This window comes from Oncorhynchus kisutch, linkage group LG24, assembly GCF_002021735.2.
Source record: "Oncorhynchus kisutch isolate 150728-3 linkage group LG24, Okis_V2, whole genome shotgun sequence".
Taxonomy (NCBI): domain Eukaryota; kingdom Metazoa; phylum Chordata; class Actinopteri; order Salmoniformes; family Salmonidae; genus Oncorhynchus; species Oncorhynchus kisutch.
The window spans coordinates 18,711,139-18,722,952 of NC_034197.2; the positions used below are offsets into that span (position 1 = coordinate 18,711,139).

The following is an 11,814-nucleotide window of genomic DNA, read 5'->3' on the forward strand; positions in this document are numbered from 1 at the left end:
CTCATAGTATCCCTTTGACTAGGTGAGCATTTCCTGAACATTCTGAGTTGAAAGATCTCCACTCTAACTGTTTTCTATCAATGTCTGACTCTGATGCCTGTTTGATGTTGACATCTGTAGCAGCACAGCAGGCCAGTTGACAGCTGTGTTACTGGGAGTCTTGTAACTGTATGGTTTCATCAGTTACTGTAGACGGAGGCCGTCAGCCCAGACCAGGCCAACTGCAGACCTAGCCCTACACACTGCCTTATTAACGCTCAGCAAATGAAAGGCATCTTCTGATCTCTGTGTGTGTTTGTACCAGTGTATATATATGTGTATCTGTGTGTGTGTGTGTATGTGTGTGTACCAGTATATGTGTGTATCAGTATGTGTGTGTGTGTTGTGTATTTCCCCTCTGTTTCGTGTGAAGTAAATGGGCTTGGGTTGTGGTGATGGTTAAAAGGGGGATACAGAGGCAGGCCTTATTAGAGAATGGAGCCAGTGAGCGGAGTGTGAGGCTGGGGAGGGGGGTGTGGGGGTGAGGAGATTGGGAGGCGCCCACGCTCGCCCCTGTCTCGGATAATGAGTTGAGATTGCCTGATCCGTCTCTGCGCTCTGCAGGATTCTCAAGACATTTACAGAGAGAGAGAGACGCCCTGACTTTGATGGTGATAGATGTTTTGAGCTTCCCTGCATTTAGCACAAAAGAAAGCGGGTGGAGGGAGGGAGAGACAGAGACAGAGACGGAGAGAGATGGGAATGCGTTGGTTAGGGTAGCGTGTCTGATGCCGGATTGATATTGCAGTACGACGGGGTCAGTGTGCAAAGCCCCAAGTTTTAGACCTCAGAAACTTTTAATGCTGTTTTCTCCCTCTGCGCTCCCTTCCCTGTAGCCCTGGCTTGGCGTAAACCATCAGCTGAGGCTTTTGTGTTAAAGTCTGGGCGTTATTCCCAGAGCCCCACTGTCAGACTGGGGAAGGAGTGAGTAAACCTTCAGCCCTCCCTCTGGCCTCCACCTGTCCTGCAGCAGTTTACACCTCCAGCAGCTCTCCTCTCTTCTCCTCTCCTGTAAGGTGCCATCCCTCCATCAATGAAGTTGAGCTCACTTCAAAGTTCTGCAAGATTGCAGGGCTGACTGAGCGATGCAGAATTGAGCTCTCTTGGAGAATGGTGTGTTGAACTGCTTCATGCGTACTGCCCAGAGCGCAGTGGAAAGGGAAAGGAAAGGGTGTAACCTAGTCAGTTGTACAACTGAATGCATTCAACTGAAATGTGTCTTCCGCATTTAACCCAACCCTTCAATGGGAAACGTAGTATAAACCAGCCTTTAGTCTTGAAATCTTTGGTTGTTTAATACACGGCCTCATGTGAATCCTTAAATAGATGGGTGGGGCTAAGGCTTAACCTGTAGTGACACCCCATCCCATGAACGGGACCGTTATCATCATCTGATACTAATTAGCATAACGCAACAGACATAAATCTTCCTAGAAAATCTTCCTATTCATGAAAATCACAAGTGAAATATATTGGACCACAGCTTAGCCTTTCGTTAATCACCCTATCATCTCAGATTTTTAAAATATGCTTTACAGCCAACGCTAGACAAGCATTTGTGTAAGTTTATCATAGCCTAGCATAGCATTATGCCTTGCTAGCAGCAGGCAACCTGGTCACGGAAATCAGAAAAGCAATCAAATTAAATTGTTTACCTTTGATGAACTTCGGATGTTTTCACTCACGAGACTCCCAGGTAGACAGCCAAAGATCATTTTTTCCCCAAAATATTATTTTTCTAGGCGAAATAGCTCCGTTTGTTCTTCACGTTTGGCTGAGGAATCGCCCGAAATTGCGGTCACCACAACGATGAAAAATATTCCAAATTAGCTCCATAATATCGACAGAAACATGGCAAACGTTGTTTAGAATCCATCCTCAAGGTGTTTTTCTAAATATCTATTTGATAATATATCCGTTGGGACAATTCATTTTTCACTAGGACCGATTGGAATAATGGCTACCTCTGTACTCTACGCAGAATCTCTCTCGGAGCCACCATGTGACCACTTACGCAATGTGGCCGTCTATGGCTATTCTTCAACAGAAATGCGTAAAATTACGTCACAATGCTGTAGACACCTTGGGGAATACGTAGAAAGCGTAAGCTCGTTGATGGTACATTCACAGCTGAATAGGGAGTCATTGGAACGCAGCACTTTCAAAACCTGGGGCACTTCCGGATTGGATTTTTCTCAGGCTTTCGCCTGCAACATCAGTTCTGTTATACTCACAGACAATATCTTTACAGTTTTGGAAACGTTAGAGTGTTTTCTATCCAAAGCTGTCAATTATATGCATATTCTAGCATCTTTTCCTGACAAAATATCCCGTTTAAAACGGGAACGTTTTTTTCCCAAAAATGAAAATACTGCCCCCTAACACCGAAGGTGTGAACAATGTTGAATGGGTGTAGACAAAGAAGAGCTCTCCAGTAGGTTTACCAAAACATTGAAGGGCTCAAAGTTCATCAACTTTCAAAGCAGAATTACTTTCCCATTGTTCCTCAACCCGCAGTGTTTTATATACCATTTTCTAGCTACTTTTATCAATTTAAAAAACACAATTTCAAATTTTGCCACATAAGACCGAATCGAGCCAGTCGGTCACAAATGCTTCAGCGTCTATTGCCCACCCTAAATGTTTTAGGTATATTTGTCCATCGTTTTTTCCATAAACTAAGGAACTCAAATGGTTCCCCAATGGAATGAAATACTTCTTCATCGACCACCTTTATGATTTATAGAACTGAAATGTATTTTGTGTATAGTCTTTGACTGTCAATGTGCTTCTGAATTTGTTTCTGTGTAGACCTCAGTTCGAACCTGTCCCTGTGGTGTTGTCCTAAAGCTGCTGCCACATGTCTTAATAACTTACCTGAGCTCCTGATGTTGGCAGTGCTGCAGCCTCAGCTCTCTGATTGGCTGCCCTGCGCTGTTGTCGATGCGGCAAGTTATTTTAATTTCGGACCCTGGAGTTACCATCTTCTCCCCTGCCTGTCATAGGTCTCTGAGAAACACACTATCAGCGCTATTCTCCTCCTGTCAGCCTCTCACACTCATATATAGTACATACACACTCATATATATACACGCACTCATATATATATACACACACACTCATATACAGTACATACACACTCATATATATACACACACTCATATATATACACACACACTCATATACAGTACATACACACTCATATATACACACAATTATATATACACACACACTCAGATATATGCACACATACCCATATACAGTACACAAACACACACACACACACCGCCACGCACGCACGCACGCATGCACGCAGGCGTGCTGTCAAACCTGCTCCTCCTCATCAGCTGTCAGTTCCACTGTCCATCAGGACACACTTTGTAGAATTACTGAGTGCATTAAGTTTGATACACTCCATTGGCAAGGGCAGAATATCCCCAGCAGCTTGGTTAACTAGCCATGCTGTTGGACCCTTCCCAGTTTATGAAAGTAGAGAGACAGCAGGCAGCCAGGTCCACCGGTAGTATCTATCTGCTTTGTAGCTAGAGAGACAGCAGGCAGCCAGGTCCACCGGTAGTATCTATCTGCTTTGTAGCTAGAGAGACAGCAGGCAGCCAGGTCCACCGGTAGTATCTATCTGCTTTGTAGCTAGAGAGACAGCAGGCAGGCAGGTCCACCGGTAGTATCTATCTGCTTTGTAGCCTTGGGCTGGCCTCAGAGAACAATCGGGGCTGTTCACAACATGATTAATGATGTGTCCAGAGATCAAGTAAAAGCAAATCAACTCTGTAGCTCCTCAGGATGATGTAAGTATGGTTCTACTGTAGATCTGAGGGAGCAGACAAACCTATTGATCTTTAATATTCTGGATTGAACTAATGCTGCAGGGGCAGAGATTACACTTTTAACAGACTGTCAACAGAGAAAATATAAGAGGAAACAAACAAACAGATAGTCAGAAATAATTGAAGGTAAGAGTAAGAGAATTAGACAAAAAGACAATAGGCCTCTGAAGGCAGGAGATGGATGAGCTGAGAGAGATGGAAAGAGAGATGGAGAGAAACGAATGGTGTTTAAGGAGTTGAAGAGAGATAGACAGCAGAGGGACACAGAGAGTAGTGGAGAGCCATGCCAGTCCAGGTCCCTCATCACTCAGTCTTAATAAAGAAGGATGTGTGCCTGGCTACACAGGCTGGCAGGGCCTATAAGGGACACAGGTTAATACTGTCCCACCACACTGTCATTCTCCAGTAATCACTGCTCCACACAGAACTGAATATGGACCAGACCAGTAACTACACTTCTATAGCTGAATCCAGATAACTACAATTATACAGCCAAAACCTGATCCTCAGTACTCCTCACATACAGTACGTTATAACTTGCAGCTGTATGTCTAAATTCACACAAGCGAAACTTTTGACACATGCAAAAGTTCAAGAGCAAAAGTAGGACAAAAAGACAAGTTGTACAACAAAGTTTCCCTGTCTAGTGGCACTTTACTTTCTCCAGCTTTGTTTCAGTCTTCTCTTCTTTGACAATTACATAGGTTAGTGTTCCATCCATGTGTAGGGTGAAGAGGCAGTCACAACTCTATGACTGGTCTCTTGGGACTCCGTCAGTGTCCAGTGAAGAGGGTGACAGTGGTGACAGCCAGACCCTTGCCCCTGTGAGAGAGAGCCAGTCCAGTGTGTTAGCCGGAGGAGCCCTCTCTGCTCTCTGTGGCCCTCAGCCGTGCCTCATTAAAGAGTCAGAAGCCAGGCTACAGAAGGACTGGTCCTATGGTCCTTATCACTAGCTATCTATCTGACTGCAGCCCAGCACACACACAGCAACACACAGAGTAGAGGCCTCGTCAAGCAGGCCTGCAGGGGAGAATAATTCCAATGATTTCAATATGAATCCCTAGCGCGGCGAGCACACAGTGGAGTGTGAAGTCAGACACGACAATCAGAGGTTTGAAACTTTTGGCCTCGCTCTCTCCACTTGTGTGCTTAGACAAAGGGAGAAAAAGAGGGAGAGAAAGAGAGAGAGAGTAGTCTCCAAGGTGATGCAAGGGAGAGAGAGGGTGGGGGGGGGATAGTATTATATCAGTGGGTAGGAACTGTAGCTGTGTGTGTCTGTTTGTGTTTGACCTCCCTGTATATCTCTCTTTTATGTCTCCCTCATTCTCTCTTTCACAGTCCTTCACAGTGGACTTATTGATTTCATTTTCATATTGTTGGAGGCGTCATCATGAACAGCCTTTCCCTCCTTTCAAACAAGAATTGATCCAGGCTCGGAGAAGCCAATCAAACCGAAGACCATTATCTTTCTGTTGCCGTGGCGTCGACTTGCAATGTGCCACATTGTTTTCAGACATAACAGCACACAATAACAGCACTCCTGACTAGTGAATAGCACAGAGCATAGTGGAAAGTTTGTTTCCAATTGAGTCCAACATTGTGTAATGTTTTATAATGGGAGTTTGGTTTCAGGGCCTGAGTATTGTTCAAGGAAAGAGCATACTGCAATCTCAGGACAATTATCCTATCTTTTATAATGGTAGTCTAGAGCAAGGCAAGTCACCATCCGGATCCCTGTGCTTTCTTCCACAGACAAAAACACTGAGGTAAATGTACTGGTTGATTTGTTTTCTCCATCACAATACAATATGTTGTATATCTCTGCCTGTTTGGGGTAGATCAATCAAGATATCTCTGAAGTCACTAAGGTCTTCCAACTTGGAACCTGACCGCTTTCTTTGATGCATAACGTGCCTGCACCACAATCACAATGGTAACCTCTTCACCCAGCCACTGATGTCTCCCCTGCCTTTCATGAAAGAGTCTTTTGTTTCTCTGTCTCTATTGCAATTAGCTGGGCCTGTTGGGCTGTGCTGTGCACTACAGTAGCATTACTTTAATGGGAATTATAAGCAATTATTTTTGTTCCATCACTCTCTTTTGTCGCTAGGGATTATTCAAACATTTGTGCTGCATGGCCTTTTGAGATTACATTTACTGGCGAGAGAGTGCTGGTTCTCTGTCTCTCCCTCTTCTCTATATCTCTCTTTCAGTCTCTCCGGGTCTTTTTCTTTTCTCTCACTTTCTGTTTCTTTCTCTCTCTCAGCAGTTCATTTATTCAGCCTCACCTCAAATGCCCATTAGCTGCTAAGCCCCTTTTTATGACCAGAAAAAGCCAGCTATCTCACGTAGGGTCATCGTAACCCCTACTACCATCAAGCTGTCACATACGTTGATGTTTGATGTCGTTATATATTTTATTGTTCACCTGTTTTGTGTAGTTTCTACCACGGTACAGCAAAGTGGTCTAGCCTTAACAGTGATGCATTAAACATGGTCTTGCTCTAGCTATACCCCTTTCCCTCTTTCTCTCTTTCCCTTTTCAATCCTCCTTCTCTTTTGTTGTTTCGCTGAGTGCTATCGAACAGCACATCTGATCAAGCTGAATCCAAAGCTACCATTTTGGGCTTTCATCAGCACTGTGGCCCAGGCGTCACAGTCAACACAAGGCTTTCAAACGTCCATCAGTGGAGGGATGGGGGACGGAGGGAGGACACAATGGGCTCCAGCGGCGCTGGCTGACCTTTCCAAAGCCTCTCTCCTCTCGCGTCCCCACTCTCTCTCTCTCTTTCTCTCTCTAATAGACCAGATAATAACACAGGTCCATGGCTCACACATTGTGGAGTTGAAAGCCACCTCAAACGCCAAAGAATTGGCACACTTTGGCTTTCTGTAGCGGATTTCACAGAACGCCTGGGCCTGGAGATGGGCTCTGTTTTATCCTGTGGGTGAAAGGCTGTGTGAGGCCCCCAGCCGAGATAAATGTCCAGCCTGCCTGGCCATCTGGGGGTTTCTATTGGCTTTGTTAAACAAAATGGCCAAAACCGCAAACGGCCAGGCTGCCGCTTCACGTCCTCCTGGCCACTTTGGCTCACAGGCCCTCACCTCACAATGCACTCCAATTTCCTCTTTGTACTCTAAAATAATTTCCCCCTTTTAATACAAAAACATTTCCCCCAAAAAGTTATGTTGGGGTTGTTGTTTGTGGCATCCTGACTTCCCCACTCAAGGCCAGGTTGACATGTTATGGTCCCTTTCATGTCTAGCTTCAAAGCAATTGATCCCTCTCCTCATGAATGCAATCATCAGAAATAATACATGTAAAGTAGTAAATATTTAATAATAAATGGAAAATAGGGAAACTAAACCTATTGCTGGTGTAGAGTATAGAGTGGCCTGGGGGCTTTGAAAGGGATGCAGCCAGCATGTTGTGTTGCCATCCGTCAGGAGCCAGGAGAGGCTATCTCTCCACACAGGAAAGCTCTCAGTGAAAACCAGGCACTCGTATCACATCTCAGTAGTTTTTTCTTTTTCTTTGCCTGTCTGCCTCCCTCACTGTGGCAGAGTGGGGGCTATCGCCCGGGAATTCCAATTGCCTGCCAGTCATCAGATAAGACGGATTTCCAATTGAGCTGAGCCTGGGAGAGGGGACTGAGTGCTCAGAGTACGGTCTATGGTCTCCCCCTCTCCTCCTGACTCTCACTCGGCCTCCTCTATACCCCAAAACTATCTGAGCAGAAAACAAATAGTAGTACCACTGCCATGGAGGAATCAGGCTAGTATAAGTAGCCTGTCAGATGGAATGTTGTCACCAGACGTTTGAGATGTGTTCCTTGCCGTAAAAATGGACTGATTTCTAAAGTAAATGATTCTCAGTGACATACAGTATACATGCACTTACCATAAATTAAGCATGGAAGTTATAAAATAAATTGCTGGACATGTAATATGTTATTTTTAAGTGATATAGATGAAAGACAACGAGTAGAATCAACGATAATGCTTGTGTACAATTAAGACCCTCATCTTCATTCTCTTCCTTACCAGCTGGGTAAATGTCTCTGTCTGGACACAGAACAGCATCAGACAGATTGACATCACTCCCACAGACACTCAGGTCATAGTTCATATGTATATTCCCCTCTGTGTTGACCTCTTGTCACTGTGGTGATTATATAGAGGTCAGAGGTCCGGGGTCAATGTGCTGCTGTCTGACCCCAGTTGTCAGAGCTACCTGCTGAGGAAACCCTCTTAGCTAATCAAGACTGACCCTACAACAGCTCAGACGCTACTACTGTATACTGTAGCTCCTATTAGAGCTATAGGATAACTTTTTACATTTGCGAGGGTGTATGTTTGTAAGTGTGAAACAGTATTGTGCTGACTTTGTGTAGAGTGAGTAAATAGAAATCACCTCCGATAAAGTGAAACAAGTACGCACTAGCAGAGCATGTATTCACACTGGGAACTTTTTGGCTAAGCTCTGCAAGTCTTTCTCTCCCTGACACACAAACACTTACTTTCCCTGCAGGTGGAGGTGTCCCTTACGATGTATTCTGATGGGATGTGTTGTGATCTCGGTCGTGACGAGACGCGTATTGATTCTGCTGTGTGTCTCGGGGCATGCTTCTCAGTGTGTACTAACCTCGCACTGCTACCTCCAGCTACAGGTCAATATCCCATCCTGGATTTTGCCTGGCTGGCCTGCCAAGGCTCCGAGTATTGTTCCACATGGACCTCAATAACATGCCATTATTCCTGCCCCCTCTGCAGCAGCACTCTGCTCTCCATGCCGTGGCCCTGTAGGTCTGTTGAGGATGCTTTCAAAGCTCTGGCCAAATTAATAGATGAGAATGCAGGGAGAGTGCTCTTTAAATCACCTGTTCCCAATTTGTTCACCAAATGTATTTATGATGATGTCAAAGCCTACAGTACACTCTAGAAATGCTTTTAAAGACTAGTTAGGCCATCACCTTGATCAAGCTGCTAATTATTTATTTCGATTTTCTTTTGTCTCTATTCTTTCTCTCTAAATGACAAACTGTGGATGTACGGTATGTTGCTTTATTGTTGTCAGAGACGGAAAGGACTTCTGTCAGTAATCTGTGAGTACTCTTTATGAAAGTGTCAGTGGTGTTAAGCGGAGCGACACAGGGGAACCCAAGAGCAGACTCAGATGAGGAAACAGGGATGAATGAACCAAAATATTTATTGTTCACACAGGGAGATATGGAGTGCAGATCCGGGGAAGCTCGGATGAGTTGCAGAAAAAACAGATGTGGAGACTGAGGTTGGAGTTAGCTGAGTAGAACAGGGTAAACAGGTCCTGAGGGGAATCCAAAGTAGTGGTGGTGAGTAAAATCCAGAGCAAGGTGGTTGGGTGGTGAGATGTGGAACGGGAGACAGGAGTCAGAGAGGTAAACTGCAATGAGAGGATAAACAGTGTCAGGCAGGGAAACAGGCACAGCAGAGTAACAGAATCTTGAATAATCATAAATGGCTAGACTCATGAACTGACTGAGCAAAGATTACGATCTGGCAGAGTGGAAGTGGCGGGACTGAGTATTTGTACAGGTCTTGATTATGGAACGAGTTGCAGCTGGTAGGGATCTGCACATCTGTCTCCAACCACACAATCACACAGAGAGGGAGAGGGAGAGAGTGTACATGGAGAGTAACTGCAGGTCAAGAAGACACCGGATGAACACCAGAGGGAGTAGCAGGAGCAGATGTGACAAGTGGTTACGCCCCACCGAGAGAATCACTACAATTGTCTTGACCGTAGACATCATTGGTGCTGACCTTTGATTGGTGCTGGTTACAAGGGAGACTCCTCCCCCTACTCACACCTAGTAGTTCCTAAGAGTATCACAGAGGAATGGAAATCGTTGTCCTCGCTTCCCCTACAAGAGTCAAGACCCAAGGGGGTCAGGGGCTTGATAGACATTTTGTTAAGAATTGAGCTGAAGTGAGTCTGAAGACGTGTGTGTTGTTGTGTTATGTATTGTGTTAAATTGATCTGACATATGGTTGATTAAAGTTGTCCTCTCCTTGTTTTCAGAACCTGCTGGTAAACCATGGATGAAGAGCAATGGAGAACAGCAGTGGAAAATGCTAAAACTCATGTCCAGGAATAGTTTTACTGAAGCACAAAAATTGGCAGTTCTAAATGTAGCACTCATTCTTATTTAGGGGCAGCGGGCTGCTTTGGTGTTAGCATCATGTCTTTTATACATTGTTTTAAGCAGACACTATTGTACATTTTTCAGGGTACAGTAGATATTTGAAAGAGGACTGACTAAAGGTTTTAAGTTGTATATACAGTACCGGTCAAAAGTTTGGACACACCTACTCATTCAAGGGATTTTCTTTATTTTTTTACTATGTTTTACATTGTAGGATAATAGTGAAGACATCAAATCTATTGTAACGATCTTCATCTGAGGAACAGGAAAGATCGGATCAAAACAGCGTGGTAAGTGTCCATGTTAATTTAATATCACTGAACACGAAATACAAAATAACCAAGTGAAACAACGAAAATTTAAACAGTCCTGAAAGGTGACACAACACAAAATGGGAAATTACCCACAAACACCAGGTGGGAACAGGCTACCTAAGTATGGTTCTCAATCAGAGACAATGAAAGACAGCTGCCTCTGATTGGGAACCATACCAGGCCAAACACATAGAAAACATAGAAAAAACCCAACTCCATCTCACGCCCCGACCAAACCAAAATAGAGACTAAAAAGGAACTAAGGTCAGGGCGTGCCAACTATGAAATAACACATATGGAATCATGTAATAACCAAAATAGTGTTAAACAAATCAGAATATATTTGAGATTCTTCAATATAGCCACCCCTTTGCCTTGTTGACAGCATTGCACACTCTTGGCATTCTCTCAACCAGCTTCACCTAGAATACTTTTCCAACAGTCTTGATGGAGTTCCCACATATGCTAGGCACTTGTTAGCTGCTTTTCCTTCACTCTGCGGTCCAAATCATCCCAAACCATCTCAATTGGGTTGAGGTCGGGTGATTGTGGAGGCAAGGTCATCTGATGCAGCCCTCCATCACTCTCCTTATTGGTCAAATAGCCCTTACACAGCCTGGAGGTGTGTTGGGTCATTGTCCTGTTGAAAAACAAATGATGCGCACATCAGATGGGATGGTGTATTGCTGCAGAATGCTGTGGCAGCCATGCTGGTTATTAAGTATACTCTGAATTCTAAATAAATCACTGACAGTGTCACCTACAAAGCACCCCAACACCATCACACTGTTACGGTTTTCTTCTGGTGAATGGGAGGAAGACCAAAATGCAGCGTGGTTATTCATAAACATCTTTAATGAAAGATGAAAAATACGAACAATATACAAAACAAGAACCATGAAAAACCGAAACAGCCCTATCTGGTGCAACAGAGACAGGAACAATACCCACAAAACACTCAAAGAATATGGCTGCTTTAATATGGTTCCCAATCAGAGACAACGATAAACACCTGCCTCTGATTGAGAACCACTCCAGGCAACTTACCTAGACTACTTCACTAAACCACAATCCCATAACCTACAAAAAAACGCTACCCATGTCACACCCTGGCCTGACCTAAATAAATAAAGAAAACACAAAATACTATGGCCAGGGCGTGACACACACCTCCTCCTCCATGCTTCACGGTGCTTCCCATGCTTCCCAGAAATCCCAGTTCGACAATGAATGTTTGTTTTGTTCGATAAAGTCCATCATTTATGTCCAAATACCTCATTTTTGTTCACGCATTTAGTTCACAAATTCAAATTCACGAGGCGCAGACACTTAGTCCAGAAGAAAAGTCAAAAAAGTTATATTACAGTTCGTAGAAACATGTCAAACGATCTATAGAATCAATCTTTAGGATGTTTTTAACATAAATCTTCA

General features: G+C 44.1%; 1 protein-coding gene across 1 annotated transcript in view; it reads left to right on the forward strand.

The window, feature by feature from the left end:
- The window catches only part of LOC116357031 (MICOS complex subunit mic25a-like), a 50,009-nt gene extending 39,303 nt beyond the window's left edge, over nucleotides 1-10,706 (forward strand). The window contains exon 4 of the mRNA XM_031804352.1: nucleotides 9,946-10,706. Within this exon, the coding sequence (XP_031660212.1) occupies nucleotides 9,946-9,969 (24 nt within the window). The 3' untranslated portion in view covers nucleotides 9,970-10,706. The remainder of the gene's footprint in view (nucleotides 1-9,945) is intronic.
- The last annotated feature ends 1,108 nt before the right edge of the window (nucleotides 10,707-11,814 follow it).